Genomic DNA, 18,368 nt, shown 5'->3' with positions numbered 1-18,368 from the left:
ATCATTTCAGATAGTCTGACACCAAGGCAGAGTGATGAAGGCAGCTAGATATATCTGTTCTAGTCATTCTAGAATGAAGTGAAAGAACTCACAGTTGCAAGAAGCTTAAAAGACTATATTTTAATTTGATTTTTAAAATATTTTCATCTACCCTCACAGATTGTATGTAAAGTAACAATGCTTTATTGCTACTGGTCTCTCTCTCTCTCTCTCTCTCTCTCTCTCTCTCTCTCTCTCTCTCTCTCTCTCTGTCTCTCTGGCAACACAGATGAAAACACAGAAAAATAATAAAAGCCTTTTCATTTTAACATCATCCTCAGAGGCACAATTGAAGGACCAGTGTTCATTCTGCTGCTGTGAAAAATCCAAACAAGTATGTGGAGGTATGTATAGAACATCACCACATCGTTTACAATAGTTTTAAGCTTTTATATTATTTATCCCATGAAATCCTGAGGTTAAAGCACGTCCATCAAAAAAGTTGGAAAGCAAAGAAAATTTAAATCTTCAGATTCAATTACTTTGAAAGTCCAGCCACTTCCATTCTTTTATTTCCTTTATTTTTCTCCTTCCCTGCTACTTACTTTATAAAGCATTTATCATTCAAATGTGCCTTTGCACATCTTGGATCCAATTATAGCCTTTCATTAAAAAAAAAAAAAAAAGTCCCTATATGTCAATTCAATAAAGATTTTTAAAAATTAGAAAAACAGGCAAAAGTAGAATTAGAAAATTCTGGAAATAACACAAGTGGTCAATAATCATAGGAACCAAGGTTCAATCTCACCAGCATTCAGGGGAAAATATAATGAGATCTCACTGTTTAAAAGATTTGTAGAAATTTAAAAGATTGCTAACATAATGTTTTGGAATACATTTCTCTCATATTCTTTGGTGCAAATGTAAATTGTTTTAGTCTCTTTTATACTGTTTTGTCAGTATACATTAAAAATTTAAATTCATTCAGAGCCTCCAACTCAGAAAGTCCTGTCTCCCCAGCATCAGCTGAGAAAAAAGACTCATAAATCTGAGAGTGGTGATTCTGCTGTTCTTGAAAGGTTTTCCTCCTTAGCCTCAAGGACAGAACTCCCTCTTGGTTTTGCTACAACCTCACTGGCAACTCTGAGCAATCTCCTTTGTTGGCCATCACTCATCGGCTCTGTTCCTCTAGAAGCTTCAGTACCTCCAGGGCTTGGTATTTGCACTCACACTCCCAAGATGATCAATAGTCAGATCCGTTTTGCTCAGATCCTTTCAATGGCTTCTCTGCTTTTTTTCCCCTCCTCATCCAGCAGGTCCCTGGTGGTCCCAGGAATCATACTTGTTTCTTATCATGGTAAAATGTACATAATATAAATTTACCATTTTAACCATTTTTGAATGTATAGTTCAATGGCATTAATTACATTTGTATTGTTGTGCAACCATCATCACCATCCATCTCCAGAACTTTTCTTCTTCCCAAACTGAAACTCTGTATCTAGTAAACAATAGTTCCCTATTTGCCCTCTCTCCCAGCACCTGTCAATCAGCATTGTATGAAACAGACTACTCCAGGTACCTCATGTGAATAAAATCAGATAATATTTGTCTTTTTTGTCTGGATTAATTCACTTAGAATGTTTTAAGATTCATCCGTGTTGTAGCATATCTCAGAATTTCATTATTTTTCAGTCTGAATAATATCCCATTGTATGTTTATGTCATATTTTCTTTATCCATTCATCATTCATCAGTAGACATATGGGTTATTTCCATCATTTGGCTATTGTAAATAATGCTGTTATGAACATCGGTGTACAAATATCTGTTCAATTCACTGCTTTCAATTCTTTTGGGTATATTCTCAGAACCCATCTCTTGTTGCACAAAATCCAAAGGCCTGTAATCTGCCTCTTCCCCAGAGAAGCACATGTACCACCCTTCTGATTGATTTTCCTACTATTTTTCCCCTTGCTGACTCTGCTTTGCCCACACAACGCTCTTTCATCTTCCTCCAGTCTACCAAGCACGCAGTTGCATCAGAGCATTAGCCTGTAAAGTTGGGTGTTTCTGCCTTAAAATATTTCCCCCAAGACATCTGCCTAATCTGTTCGTTCACTTCACTTAGGTCTCTGCTCAAATGCCATTTTGTTTGGTGGGCATCCCCGAATATACAATATAAATTAATGTGCCTTCTATTGTTTACTCTTTGTCGCTTTACCCCGCTTTCCTTTTCTTCTTTGTCCTAATCAGAATCAGACATCCTATTTATTCACTGATTTGCTGTCTATCTTCCCCACTTAGAATGTAAATCACATGAGGTCAGAGACTTGTTTTATTTGGTTCTCCAATGTACCTCCATGTCCTAGAACAGTTTCTAATTCATAGTGGGAAGTTAGTAAATATTTTATGAGAATATTTGATAAGTGATAGAATGACTGAATGAATGAGTGAATATCTGCACAAAAAGGGATGTATGATATTTATTGCAGTACTTTTTGTAATAAAAAAGTAAATGTTCATCATTAGGGAATGGTGAAATAAACTAGATATACATCCATACTATGAAATACTCTATAGCAGTAATAAGAATGTGATAACTCTATATGTACTATTACAAAAAAGTTAAAGACATAGTAATAAGTTTAAAAAAAATTTTCAGAACAATACAAATATTATGCTAGAATTTATAGAACACTCATGAGTTACCTCTCGTTACATAGACTGGATGGAGAAAGTAGTAAGGAGGATTTTGCTTTATTTGAAGTATTCGAAAAATTTTTACCAAGATGATATGTATTTACTTATATAACTTGAAAACAATAAAGATAGGTATATTAATAGATATCTACAGGTTACATGTAGGATAGATAAATAATTCCTCTAAAAAATATACAATATACATTTTTAAAAAACTGTGAATTTGGGATTTTTGAAATTTCGCATATTGTGTCAAAAGTCTGGTGATGGTCCATTTGGAATATTAAAGAAATAAGAGCTATTAGAACAAAAGATGGAAAGTGTAGTAGCACTTGTATGCTGATGTTTCCTTCTGTCTTCCCTCATTACCCTATATGCAATTAAGGTAGAAAAATTAAGTTTGCAAACTCATCCTAGAAAAAGTGCTACATACCTCATTGATGAATATCTCTATGGTCACCTTTCAAGTACTCCCCTTGGGAAGCAATGCACTGATGCCAGCACCTAGTCCACCCTTCTAAATAATTTTGGAACTCTTTTTTCTGGAATGGCCATCAGAGCTGTCGTACTATTACCCTTGATGTCCTGAATGTCATCAAAATGTCTTCCTTTCTATATTTTCTTTATCTTTGAGTACAGAAAGAAGTCACTGGGGGCCAGATCAGGTGAGTAGGGAGGGTGTTCCAATACAGTTATTTGTTTACTGGCTAAAAACTCCCTCACAGACAGTGCCGTGTGAGTTGGTGCATTGTCGTGATGCAAGAGCCATGAATTGTTGGCAAAAAGTTCAGGTGGTCTAACTTTTTCACACAGTCTTTTCAGCACTTCGAAATAGTAAACTTGGTTAACTGTTTGTCCAGTTGAATAATCCCTCTGATATCAAAAAAAGGTTAGCAACATCATTGCAACAAGTTTGCGAACTTAATTGCCAGACCTTGTATATTTGCATACATCATACACATATATATGCACACATTACCAGCCATTTGCGTACATTTTTATGTTAAAATATTCTGTTAGAACATATAAATCAGCATGTCTATGTTAAGAAACATCATAGATATATATGCATAATCACAGATATCAATATGTGAAAAGATATGCACAAATTAACAAATGTTACCTCTGTTTTTTTTTGAAGTTGGGGATTTTTTTCCTCCTTACTACTTATCTGCATATTTTCTGGTAATGCTATAGTGAGAATTTATTATTTCGGAAATATGAAGGAAAACAATTATATTTTTTCATTTAAAAATTGCAAAAGTAAAAACAAACCTTGTTATGCAACACACAGAGTAAGTCTGCAAACCAACGGAAGGATTGAATGTCTCTGCACACCCAAATAAAATACAGTCTTCTAAGCTTGTATGGTTTCCAATCATCCCTTTAAAATTGATATAACATGACAGTGGTTAGGAAAGAAAAAAAAAAGTTAAGAATCCAGGTCTCTTTGTAAATTTGCTTTTCATTAGTAAGCAACCAATAGAAAAACCAGTCATTTACATTCAAGCATCTGATATAGCACTTACTACAACTCCCAAATGAATATAAAATGCAATATGCTGACTGAAGGCCATGATATATTCCATGAATTTCAGTGTTTATACTTGTGAATATTATATGCATATCACTCATATCCGGTGAAGGTAATATTCTTGGATCAGAATAATATCAATCCTGCATCTCAGAAAAAAGTTCTCTATTTTCAGGGAATTCTATCACTCGGTGGGGTTCCAGTCGTCTTCAGCATTCCCCTAGCTTCCAGGCAAAGTGAACCAAAAACATTCCAGAAATTGGTTGTTTATTCCCTTCTTAATATCATTAAAGAAGGAAATTTCACAACCACCTACTATGTAATGCATTCCAATAACTCATGATTCCAAGTCTGGATTCCTATCTATAATTAGGAAGTAGGCTTGAGGTTAAGAAAATATTCTTTCATTTTCTTAACTTTAGGTGTCCCAATAACTTGCAATATGTTTTCAAAAACAAATGATTTCTGGCTTGGAATATGGGTATTTTTCTAAGAACCACAAAAAGCCCCAAATTTATACCAAGTATTTGAAACTGAAATAAAATATCATTCAAACATATAGCTTCAACTTATTTCTTTTTTGGTACTCCATTAAACAGACTTTTAATGCAAATTGTGTCTTCTTGAAAAGTGAATGGAATAGATTTAAGAATAATTTCATACTGTCATTTTGTTTGTGTTTTCATGATAATACTAATCAATTAAATTTGCTAATAATCCTAGAACTAAAACAATTGAAAATGTATTTCCTAGTTAAACAATCTTACCTCTGAAATTTCTATCCTTTAGTCTGTGATAAATTTTCTGAGTGATAGACCAAGGAATGATGGGCTCATTTTGTCATTTCCTCAGACAAGCTTTCCCTGATTATACTTCTGCAATAACCCTAGTTATTTTATTTCTATATCCCATTAATCTCTCTTCATCATAGTTCTAATATTTTGGGAAATAATGTTATTTATGAATTTCTCACTGGTTTGTTTTTACCTGCCCTATTTGAATGTAAGCTTTTTAAGGGCAGGGACTCAGTTTCATTCATTACTGTATTGCCAGTACCTATAAGATGGATTGGCCCACAGATGCTCAAAAAAACTTGCTGACTGAACGGATACGTAGTACCACGTACCACTGATGAGAAAGTAGAGAAATAAAGGCTGGTGGAATGATTTTAAAAGAGGGTAAGGGCAGAGGAATGCATAATTGTGATACTGACACATTTTACAAGAGAGCACGCTGAAAGCCAAAGACCATATACTATTATCACCAAATTATTCCCTCCTCAACCAGTAAATGGAGTTCCTTGAACAGCAAGTAGAAGGATTCTGTAAGGATGTACTTCATACTAAAAGACAGATGTCTCAAATATTGACAGTTATCTATTTGGACTAAGAAAAAGGATCAAAATGACATACAGCAGCGTGTTGAGTATTGAAGCAAATGGAGTTACTCCAATGCCTCCGGCCACGCAGAGGCTAACCTCATAGTTCAACGATTCCTCAAATGGACTTCCAAATGGACCATCAATGTAGAGCCTGTGGAGAAGGTAGACAATGGTGGAAAAGATGAAAATAAGGTAAATTAATTTTCTATAAGATGTAGCAAACACGCTGAATCCAATTTCTAGGCTTTGTGATAGTTCAGATCTTACCTCATTGTTTCTCATAGTCAGAAGCCAAAAGGAACAAGAAATGTTAGCTATGAACTGTTAATATTGAACTAGTACATGTGCTTCTAAGCATGCCTTTTTGAGGGAAACATTAATTAAACACAGAGAAGAATGTATATAGGACCATGACAGACAGCTACGGACAAGTTAAAGGTCTGGTCATATTAAATTACTATACGTGACTAAATTGAAATACCAACTACTTTATGGTGTCTATATTCAATAGTGTTCTCTTTAATGGCAAACTCAGGAGCAGAACTGTTTACCAAAACATCTGCTACGTGAACAGAAAAGCAACAGGATGAAGGAAAAGAAACTAATACAGTTCTTCCTCTTTGCCCTAGTTAGGTTTTTTTTTTTAATTATTATTAGCATAGAAACAGCTGGAGAGCCAGCTCAAAGGAATTTCTAATTACTCTACTTGATAGATTCAAATGTGTGTTTGTGTATGAAATCCTTAACTACAATAAAACTTGCTGATTGCTCACTCAATATCCATCCTCCCATTCTTTCTTTTTTCTTCCCCCGAAAGGTAAAACTTTGTTTATTTTATTAGTTTCAGGTATACAAAACACTGTAATAGTTAGACATTTATACCCCTCATGAAGTGACAACCCCCCCAATCTGCTACCCCTCTGACATCGTATATAGCTATTACAATTCCATTGACTCTATTCCTTATGCTGTGCTCCACATCCTGTGACTATATATATATATTCAATTATAGTTGACATTCCGTATTATTCAGCTTCAGGTGTACAGTGCAGTGGTTAGACATCTACACCATCTAGGAAGTGGTCTCATAAATAAGACAAGTGTCCATCTGACCCCTTACAAAATCTTTACAACATTATTGATTATATTCCCCAAACTGTATTTCATATCCCTGTGGCTATACTGTGATTACTAATTTGGACTTTCTAATCCTTTTATCTTCTCCCCCATCCCCATCCCCCTTTCACCTGCAACCCTCAGTTTTCTGGGGGTGTTTTTTTGGGGGGGGGTGGTCCCTAAATCTCTGAGTCTATTTCTGTTTTGTTTGTTCCCACAATTCTCCCATTCTTTCTTAGGAATTAAGCATTAATTTCATTCAGGGAAGCCAAGTACCCAGCCAAAGCACTACACTTCCCAGACTCTCTTATCTGTTATGGCTGTGTGACTATGATCTGGTTAATGTGGTATAAATGTAAGTGCAATTGGGAAAAATGGAAGGCTCCATGAAGGAAGATGTCTCAGCTGAAGTTGCATCTCTTTATCCCTCCCCCTTTCTTTCCTCTTTCCTGGTACCTAAAATGTTGACTTGATGGCCTAAATACTTACCTTCGATGACTATAGAATTACCATACACTCTATGGACTATCTACCGTGTTTCCCCGAAAATAAGACCGGATCATATATTACTTTTTGCTCCATTAGGGCTTATTTTTAGGGGATGTCTTATTTTTTCATGTATAACAATCTACATTTATTCAAACACAGTCATGTCATCTTCTTCTGGAGCATCGTCATAATGTACTAAATGCGTCCGTCTGGCTGAGATCTTAACTGGGGCTTATTTTCAGAGTAGGTCTTATTTTCAGGGAAACACAGTGGTTCCAAATATCGTTACAATTAAGAAAAAAATAAACTTATGTATATAAGGCATTGCCATTTTTAATTTATTTTTAAAATTTGTATTGAATATTGTAAATTTTTATTAAATATTGACATTGGTTAGTAAAATATTTAAGTTTCAAGTGTACATTTCTATAAAACAGCATCTATATATTGCATTGTGTGTTCGCCACCCAAAGTCATTTCTCCTTCCATCACCATGTATTTGCCCCCTTTTTCCTCTTCTACTGCCCCTCCTTCCCCTCCCTCTCTAGTGACCACTAAACTGTTGTCTGTGTTTATGAGTTTTTATTTCTTTCTTTGTCTTGTTTGTCGCTTTCAGTTTTATATCCCACATATGAGTGAAGTCATATGGTTCTCAATTTTTTCTGTTTGACTTATTTCAGTTAGCATGATAATCTTGAGATCCATCCATATGGTCGCAAATGGCATTATTTCATCTTTGCTTATGGTCGAGTAATAGTCCATTGTATATATGTAACACATCTTCTTTAGCCAATCATCTATCAAAGATACTTTGGTTGTTTCCATGATTGGCCACTGTGAATAATGCCGTGATATACATAGGGGTTCATATATCTTCATGGATAAATATTTGCATATTTTTTGGATAGATACCCAGAGGAGGGATTGCTGGGTCACATGGTAATTCTATTCTTAAATTTTTCAGAAACCTCCATACTGTTTTGCATAGTAGCTGTACCAATTTACATTCCCACGAGCAGTGTATAAGGGTTCCTTTTTCTCTGCAGCCTCTGCAACACTTGTTATTATTTGTCTTGTTGATCATGGCCATTCTAAGAGGTGTGAGGTGGTATCTCATTATGGTTTTAATTTGCATTTCCCTAATAACTAGTGAAGTTGAGCATTTTTCATATATCTGTTGACTGTTTGTATGTCTTCTTGGGAGAAGTGTCTGTTCAGGTCCTCTGTCCAGTTTTTAATTGGATTGTTTGTTTTGTTGAGTTGTATTTTGGAACTTAGCCCCTAATGGGAGGTGTTGTTTGCAAATATTTTCTCCCATTTGGTTGGTTGCCTCTTTGTTTTGTTGATGGTTTCTTTTGTTGTACAGAAGCTTTTTAGTTTGATATAGTCCCGTTCGTTTATGTTAGCTCTTACTTCCCTTGGCTTTGAAGTCAAATTCATAAAATTATCTCTGAACCCAAGGTCCATAAGTTTAGTATCTATACTTCTTTCTATGCAATTTATTGTTTCAGGTCTTATGTTTAGCTTTTTGATACATTTTGAGTTAATTTTGGTACATGGTGATGATAGCAGTCTAATTTCATCCTTCAAAGCACTGCCATTTTAAAGCTCTGTTTCTATTGTAAAAGTAAGTTTGCTAAAAAAAAATAGTGACAATCCTAAAAGGTACATTTATGTTACCAGCCTTATGATATGCATGTCTTTTTCTGTTAGGAGCTATTGCAACAGATCAGTTAAGATTAAACATTAGTGAGCTTACCAGTTAAGTGCTTGGCAAATGTTTGCTAGCTAAACTAATGAACGGATAGTCTTTTGACCTCTGAGCTCTATGGCATACAGTCTGTTATAAACTAGTAATCATTGCCAAAATCTGGTTTCCTTTCCTCCTTGGTACTCCGTAGACTATACTTCCTGGGCTTTTTTGTGGATATTGAACCTTACGGGTAATTCTGACCCCTGGGCTCTGAGTGAAAGCAATATTTGTAACTTCTGGAATGAAGCAGGGTAAAACCTCTTTCCTTTCCATGGGAACTAAAAGCCATGAGTTGAACCAGAAGACCAAAGCAACTGAATCCTTGACTTGTCACTTGAAAAGAGCTGTCCTGGAGGGTGATAGAACCCACAGAAGACACTTCACGAGCAAAAAAATCAACTCATTTTGTTACATCACATTTTCAGGGATATTTCAAGGTTAACTGTTTACTGCGGATCTTAGACTTTCATTACATGACTACTACATGTACAGTACATACTTACATCCTGAAGGGAAGCTTGCCAGAGTGCTGCTTAGAAAAATACCATATCTATTTGAAAAGCTACTTATTGTACCTCAAGGAATGATAATTAAAGTTTAAATGCTTAAGGATAGTATTCTAAACATTCAGAAAATACTGAAAGATGAGATACTCACAATATGCTTAATTCTTATTACATATATTTCACTAACACTTTACAGCTTCTTCACTCAACAAACAAACAAAAAAAGAAGATATTTGAATGTTAATGATACAATATATTGCATTCTTGATAGAAATCTCAAAATATCAGTTGCTCAAAAACCACATATGTGAATTCATTCTACCACTTCTTGCCATGTCAGCAAATTTAGAACATAAACAGTAAGCAACAAAATTGAGATTAAAAATAAGCACTTTCAATTGCAAAAACAGGGTTATCATAAATCTCTACAACTATTTTAGAATCCCCTAGACTTAGGGCAATCTTCTCTTAATTAGACATTCATTCATTCAATAAATGCTTCTCTGCACCTGCAATGTATCACTATTCAAAGTGTCTGGGATACAGAAGTGATAGGAAAAGTCCCTGACCATATGATTCTGTGATTCTAGTGGGAAAGGGACTAGCCCAGAAATAAAGATATAAAAAGATGTATGATATAATGCCACATAATGATAAATGCTTTTAAAAATAGGTATAGTGTAATAATTACTGAAGCTGGGTGATTTGGTACATAAAAGTTCATTATACTGTTCCATTTACTTTTGTATATGCTTGAAATTTTGCATAGGCCGTTTAAAAAGAGTCAGAGAAGGCCTCTTTGTGCATGTGCCATTTGAACAGAGACCTAAATGAAATGAAGAAGTAAGATGTAAAAGCATCTGGGAGAAGAATCTTTCTAGCAGAAGTAACAGAAAGTGCAAATAAACAACGCATTCTTAGCTTAAGTATATATGCACACCAGCTAACCCTTCTCAGGAATTCTCAACTCAGTTTCTCCATTCAATCTCCTGATAATTGTGTTTATGGATTTTTCTTTGTCAGGACTGAGGCTGTGTTTGGACCATTCCACGCCAGTTTCTGTTCATTAACAAAATATTCTGGCACCTATCTACGAAGGTACTCTTCAGGTGCTGGAGATGATGGCAGGGCACAATAGACAAAAAATCTCTGTCCTCGCAGAGGGCTTCTTTTTGATGTGATTATCTAAACACATCCTTCATTAACATATCCTTATTGAGTATCTTCTATGTGCAAAGTTCTGGAGATAGAAAAATATATCCCGCCCCCAGCAATTCTGGTGCTGCCCACTTCTCTACTCATGCCTGTTTGCAAAAAGGAAAAACAGACACAAGGCCATTTTATTTTGACTAGCAAAGGATAAGAGAGAGGAGACATTTATGTCTCCTACTTGTCTGCTTTCCAAACCACACGCCCACATGCCCACACCCTCCCTAGGCCCCATGCAACTACTCTTTGGGGTTCCAGACTAACTTGGAACAAGAAGACAAGAACTCGGGGTTCTAGTTATGTGCTGGGGGGGGGGGGGCGGATCATCAGCAAGTTACTTGTCCTCTCCATCTGATTTCCTACATCTCGAAAAGGAACAATCAGATCAGATACACAGAAAAAGCCTGCTAAGAGCTGGAGAGGGCCACAAGTATCAGAAATGCTTTCTGTTAAATGGCGTCAGTGAGCACCTACAGTCTACTGTCAGACCACCTGAGTCCAGTAGCAGAAATACAGCGATGGACTAAGTTCAGTTATGAGGGGGAAAATGTAGATGGGAATGTGGTTTCAAGAACCTTGAGAGAATCAGCTGTTTTTCCATTGGAAATGCTTTTTGCACAAAGTGAAACAAAATTTTGATTTTTTGAGAGGAGGATAAAGAAGGAAATTACTTGTAATTGATTACTTGGCAATACCTGGGGTTTTGAGGGAGGCAGAAGAGAAACTACTTAAATCATTTTTTTTACATATTTAACTTGATTAATGTGTAAAATCCATTGCCTTTGATTTATGAGCTGTGACTTTTCTCCCTATTTTAGGACCCAGTCTTTAAAACAATGCTATATTATTATACTATTATCATTATATATGTGACAAGATTACAGAAACAAGAGGCAACTATTCAAAGTCTTGCAACAACATAGTGGAAGCGAGATCAACCTGACATGCAAAGGGTGCCAAAAAAACGTATACACATTTTAAGAAAGGAAAAAACTGTATTAAAATTGTAATATTCAGTATATACCAATAACAAAAGATGAATACAAATCATGTGTATACATTTTTTGGCACCTCCAGTATTTTTCAAGTTCAACTGATGACTAAAAGTTCTTTAAGAAGAATTGTGGACATAAAAGAATTCTAAGAAAAGGAGGAATCCTCTTCCTTGGCCCATTCAGAAATATATAAACAATTTTTGAAATTTTGAAAAGTTTTCCCCTTGAAAGTAGAATCCATTAAATATCAATGGATTTAATTGTTTTAATAAGTAATATTGATCACTTGATACACCACTTATATTAGATCTCCTTTTCACATAGACAACTCCATCAATTATAAATTAATTCAATGATTAATTCAATGTGAAAAGATAAAAGTATAACCAACACTCCTTTAAATCTTATTTCCCAACATTTCCAATCACATCTGCAAAACACATTGATACCATAATAAATTAAAATAGAACTTATTTAGACAATCTCAGGAGAGAACTAGTCAGAACTTATAAAATTATTTTAAGAAAACATCTTTATTAATTAAAAAACAGATATTAATTATATCAGTATTTCCCAAAGGGACTTCACGGAACAATAATATAAGGCGGGGGGGGGGGGTAGTATTTTATGGTTAAATAAACTTGGAAAATGTGTTAAATAAGTTTTATTTGTTTGTTTTAAAATATCTTTAATTCAAAACTTCTCCAGGAATTTAACATGCCAAAGTACCTTAATCATCCCAAGCAGGGGATACACAATAGTCTGTAAAACATATTTCACCACTAATTCCTTTTCTCTACAAAATATCTGTTAAGATTTTAGAGAACAGAGAACAATTTAGGAAATGGAGAACTAGAATCAAGACAAATAAAAGGTATTCCTCTTTGACAGACTACTTCCCTTGTGAGGTTTCACAAAGGATAACTTTAACCATAAATAAATGGGGGGAGAGAATTTATTTAATTCAGTATATAATTATGGAAGGTTTACTATGAGTAAGGCCCACTACCCACTGCTGCAAGAAAGACAGAAAGGAGAGAGAGAGAGAGAGAGAGAGAGAGAGAGAGAGAGAGAGAGAGAGGAAGAAAGAAAGGAAAAAGAAAGTAACAGAGATGAATAATTGCAATGTATGTACTCAAATAGGTTATACAGAGGAAAGTGACTAGGATGGGAAACACATACAAGTATAAAACAAGGCACAATTTGAGAAGTAATTTAAGTGTTATATATCTATATTACATATACACAATGCTTTGTACTTGTGACATATCTGTCATAATCTTAACACTTTATGAGGTAAGTACAGTACTATTATCCATTTAACAAATGAAAAATCTGAGGCCATAAGAGGTGTCGTGACAAGTCTGAAGTTCCACACCTCCTGGATGGAATGTTGGGCTGGAGTAGGGAACAAGGTTTGAGGAAGAGTAAACCATAAGGAGAGACAGACCACAGTTCAGTCCTTGAAGAGAACCTGTTAGGTTATGCATCTCAGTCACAGATCTAAATACATGTTTCTGTCCAGATATAAGATGTGCTTTTGTGACAGCCACTGGTTATATGGGACAATTATCAGAAAGTAGCTTTGCTTGCACAGAAGGAGGAAAAGAAAAGCACTATTGCGGCACAGCTGCTTTGTTTGAGCAGGCTTGTGCTCAATCATGTAGGCGATAAAAGTGAAAAGAATGTATACAGACACTTTGCTAATGATAGTCTTTGCAGGGACAGAATAGGAAACTAATCTTCTCAGCAAAAGCTAGGTAGGGTCAAATGTATTTGTTCAGTGGTGTTTAGGTTTTATAGCCATGCACTTACAACTTAAAACAAACAAACAAACAAACAAAACCACTTTTATTATGGAGAGTCCAGCCAGGGTGGGAGTGGGAGGTACCTTTGTTGGTACAATTCCGAAATTCTCTCTCCCTAACTTCTCTGTGACCAGAAGACTGTCATTTAATGACATATTTGGATAAACGCAAGTTTCTTATGAATTAAATTTTACTTTATAAGAGACTTTACTCACAAATATATTTTTAAAGAGTAAACAAAGACTATATATGTGCTAATATAAGACATAAAAGATCTCGTGATTATTAGCCACATCCAATGAAAGAGTAGGCGATGAGAGAACAGCATAAAAAGTGAGCTAAATATTTTTTTCTTAATAGTCAGTAAGTGAATAACAACACTGAACCATCTTAAAAAACACATCTATATAAATTTCTGATTTGATCACAGACCAATCTATACCAGCAAAATATAGCAAAAATGGGTATTCCTCCACATAGTCTGCCTGAGTTGACATCAAAGGAGATGTTATTTTAATAAAGTTGCAGACTATAACAAGCCTTTGGGGCAGTGCGGTTTCTATAGGAAACAGCTATCTTTGAACTAATCCCCAGGATTATATTTCTAACCCAAATAAATGTACACCCCTAATCGCCATCAGCCTTCCCCTTGCCTATCCTGACAACAATAGAGCTATGAGAGTGGCACAGGGCTGCGTGCTTTAATCATCTATAAGTATTAAATGCGAGTTAGATGGTGCTATTCCACTTTATTGATTTGAAAGCTTAGGTTCTGGAAATTTAAATATTTGCTCAAAGCCACATACCTCTTAAGTGGCATATGTGTATCATCAGAATGAATTCCATTTCTGTGTATAAACCAAACAAACCCAAACTGTCTTCCCCAATCAGGAGTCTGTTCTAATTCTTTCAATCAGAGAGATGGTCAATTGAGCCTTTTATCTGTAATCAGTAACTCTCTTTACGCTTAGAAATATTTTACCCTTAAAGTCTATTTTATCTGAAACAATTTTTCTTTGGTTAGAATTGCTCTGCTATATTCTTCACCTTCTTTAACTTTTAGCTTTTCTGTATCTCTATGCTTTGTATGAATTTCTTGAAAACAGCTTGTTGCTCTATTTTATTTTCTTATTCGAGTCTGACAGGCTTTTCCTTTGAACCATAGAATTTAGTCATGTTGAATTACCTACTACAATAGCATCTCTTACTGTTTGTTTGTCCCACTTTTTCTTATTTCTTCCTCTTCCCTTTCTTTTCTTGACTACTTTTACATTAAGTGTTGATCTCTGCTTTCAGTTTTCTATAAATAAATAATGCTGTTTCCCATGGTGAATATACGGGTATGTTTATTATGTTGCTTGGGATGTATTAATAACCTTGAATTTGAGCTATTATGTCTTCAAATATTACATCTCCTACACACACTCTCTTTTTCCCTTCCTTTTGTATCTCTAATGTAAAGAAGCCCAAGAACTTCTCACTCCATCCACCATCTCTCTTAACATTTCTTTCATATTTTCCATATCTTTGTCTCCCTGTACTGCATTCTGTATAATTATTTCAGTTCTATTTGACAATTCATTTATTCTCTCTATGATTGTGTTAATCTGCTAAATTTATGATATTGTATTTTTTATTCCTAGAAGTTCTATCGGCCTTTTTTCAAAAGTGCCTTGAGAAATTTTATTGTCCCTTGTGTCTCAATTATTATTGTAATGTTCTGTTTTGTTTCTTTGGAGATATTAAACATTCATTTTATACTTTTTGAATATATGATTTCTACTAACATGTGCTTGTGGTGCTTTTTTCCTCATTTTAAAAAATATGAGCTCATATTTGTTGGTGCCTTATGTATAGGAATCCTTTGTGGATTAAAATGTTATCCCCCAAAAGAGGATTTTCATTTTTTTCCTTCCAGGCAACAGGAGAATGCCATAAATCTAAAATCACTTGAAACTACATTTTGTCTCTGGGTTTATTGGGCTACATACACATCATGAATTAACTGTTCAAACCCAAGTGAGATGGAGCTTGTGGATACTAAATATCAGAGGAGATTTTCATTTTTTTAATTTTTCTCAGAGCCAAGGACAAAATATGTCAATTATCCCTACTATCTCCCTCTGCAGAGCAGACTGTTTAATCTCTGCTTTATCCAGTGATGATGTTTTACTTAAGGGGTTTAGGCCATTTGCAGGGGTCTTTGATCTGCTCTCCAACTCTCCCCCCAATCCAGGCCTTATCTCTGTCCACCACAAATATGGCCTATTAAAACCAGCTCTAGGAGGGTGGCCCTTTGGCTCAGTGGTTGAAGCACAGTGATCATAACACCAAGGTCGCTGGTTAAACTCCCACATGGGCCAGTGAGCTGCACCCTCCACAACTAGATTGAAAACAACAGCTTGACTTGGAGCTGATGGGTTCTGGAAAAACACACTGTTCCCCAATATTTCTCAATTAAAAAAATAAAATAAAATAAAATAAAACAGCTCTAATATTTTGGGAAATAAATAGATACATTGTTAAAAGCAAATATGAGCTCAAACACTCCACTTACTCACCTAGATAGGAAATTTCTTATAGTTTATGAATCTAAGCAATTTTCCTCATGTCCTACCATCTCAAACAAACATTAAAAATTATTTGTGTGTGTGTGTGTGTGTGTGTGTTAGGAGATATTTTTATTTTTCTATACTGGTAAGATTATTACTGAGCATCTAGTATGTGATATTATGTTTATTTTTCACTCTTAAATACACACACACATGTTCTAGATTGATCCCCACTACTGGACTTAGTTCCTATAGAAAATTAAAATTAAGGAGAAAATTTTTTTTTCTTTTGACTTTGTTTTTTATGCTGGCTAATGTAGGCTGGCTAATGCAGGTTTGATCTGCTAACATGCAATGTAAAACTTCTGCTAATATGCAATACTTCAACTAATATAAAAGAAAAGTTACCAACCTCTTCAAACTGTTCAAACACTAAGTAGTTAACTATAAATTATAAACTAACCACCCCCTAGTGAATTTTCAAGTGTAACATCTAGCCAAATTTCACACCCTGCTCCAACATATATTTAAGCACAGCTGCAATCCTTACTAAAATAAAATTATCTGTGGAAGCTTTTATTGGGAATATATCCAGCTAAAATAAACACTCTTTAAGATTAAGTTTAGATCTATAGACTTCTGCACTTCCATCAGCCTTTCCAACAAAAAGTGCTATTTTATAAATTGTATTTAACTTAAACTGTTGTTTATTTAGATGGCAATAAATCCTTTTATTTTCTGTGGCTTATTATATGTCTTTAGGCTCAGTTATTTTACTTTTTTTTTTTTTTTTTTTCAAACAAGTCATTCCATCCTTTTCCTAGCTCTAGTCCTTTTTCTACATAGCCACTTTTTCTCCTGCTGAAAGCAAGGTAATAGCAGGTTTTTATCTTAATTGCTGGCTAATCTTAGCTTGCACAAACTTTCAAAGCTCTAATTTCTTTGCAATATATTTTGTTTTGCCATGTCTTTTCCATTAGTTTAGAGAGCTCAGCTTAACTAAGAAATAGACCATGGCTTCTATCATTCTTATGCATCTTATCTTCACAGAAAAAAAAGGGGGGGGATAAAGGAAGAAACAGAAACAGTAGGACAAATGAACAGTGTAAAATAATGTTGTAGAATGTAATTCAATGTAAATGAGCTAAAATCTTCAGTTCAAATGTAAAGACTGTCAGACTAGAATATGAAAAATAAAATAAAGCAATAATCTTTTCAAGAGATTCACCTAAAACACAAGGATGAAAAAGAATTAAAAGTTAAAGACAAAGGAGGGAAGTTCCAACTGACACATAATAATTGTAGTTACATTGATTTCTGATAAAACTGACTAAGGAAGAAAACACTGCTGTAGATATACTGTTACTAATTATTGATAAGTCTGCTGGTGTGCTTTCAGATTTTCCTTTGTAATCAAAGATAGGTGACTGAGGAGAGAGGATTCTTTATTTTACTCTCCTGTTAAGTGCTTAGCATGCTGAGCACTTCTCTTCCCTGGTGACAGCTGTAGTAAAACTTGACCTTGAAAGGAATAAAATGCCCTTCATTAGGTTTTGACCAATATGATGTGGTATGTTCCTATTCAAAATGTCATTCTTGGACCAACAGCATCAATTTTACCTGAGAACTTGTTAGAAAGACAGAATCGTAGGCCCAACCTCTAACTGACTGAATCGAACTCTGTGTTTTACTAAGATCTCCAGTGATCCGTACACATATTAAAGTCTGAGAAGCACTGCTCTAGTGCACTTTTCCAGAGAACTCTGCTGATGTCAGTACTAAAGTTGGATTTTCCTTCTGCTTTTATCTTTTATTCTGTGAATATTATCCTTTTTAAGGCTTTATAAAAAGTGATGATTTTGTGATTTCAAGAGCAATGTCTGCTACCTGAATAAGAATCTTTCTCAAAATTGTATAATCAATAAAGAATGCAAATAACATCACAAATAATCCATGCCTTCAACATTACTAGGAGACAAAGAAAAACTATTGCACAAAAAATAATCATTAAATACCAACAGAAAACAAAAAGTGATTCAAATGGAAGATAGGCAAGGAATGTCATATCTATCTATCTTTCTATCTATCTATCTATCTATCTATCTATCTATCTATCTATCTATATCTATCTATCTATACAAATAGATAGATAGACTCTGAAAATAAAACAAGATCAAGACAATGACACAGAACTATATTTAAAAATATAATCCAAGAAGGAAGTATTCAGGATACCATCAACAAAATCTCAACCTATAAAGTTATACAGCATTTGGGAAGTAAACATACTATTACTATATTCTATGAGTATATGGATTTTAATGTTCTGCCTCTTGTTGCCCT

General features: G+C 34.7%; 1 protein-coding gene across 5 annotated transcripts in view; it reads right to left on the bottom strand.

Moving 5' to 3' along the window:
- The window catches only part of NOX4 (NADPH oxidase 4), a 160,784-nt gene that overhangs the window by 26,805 nt on the left and 115,611 nt on the right, over positions 1–18,368 (bottom strand). For all 5 annotated transcript variants that reach the window (XM_088791524.1, XM_088791522.1, XM_088791525.1 and 2 more), the window contains exons 14-15: positions 5,629–5,748; positions 3,958–4,066 (exon numbers count right to left, since the gene is read on the bottom strand). In XM_088791524.1, the coding sequence (XP_088647650.1) occupies positions 3,958–4,066; positions 5,629–5,748 (229 nt within the window). The remainder of the gene's footprint in view (positions 1–3,957; positions 4,067–5,628; positions 5,749–18,368) is intronic.

This window comes from Rhinolophus sinicus, chromosome 14 (genome assembly GCF_057876585.1).
Source record: "Rhinolophus sinicus isolate RSI-liver-muscle chromosome 14, RSI-T2T, whole genome shotgun sequence".
NCBI classification, from domain to species: domain Eukaryota; kingdom Metazoa; phylum Chordata; class Mammalia; order Chiroptera; family Rhinolophidae; genus Rhinolophus; species Rhinolophus sinicus.
The sequence above is the reverse complement of the archived record's forward strand: the minus strand, read 5'-3'. Positions and strand labels throughout refer to the sequence as shown.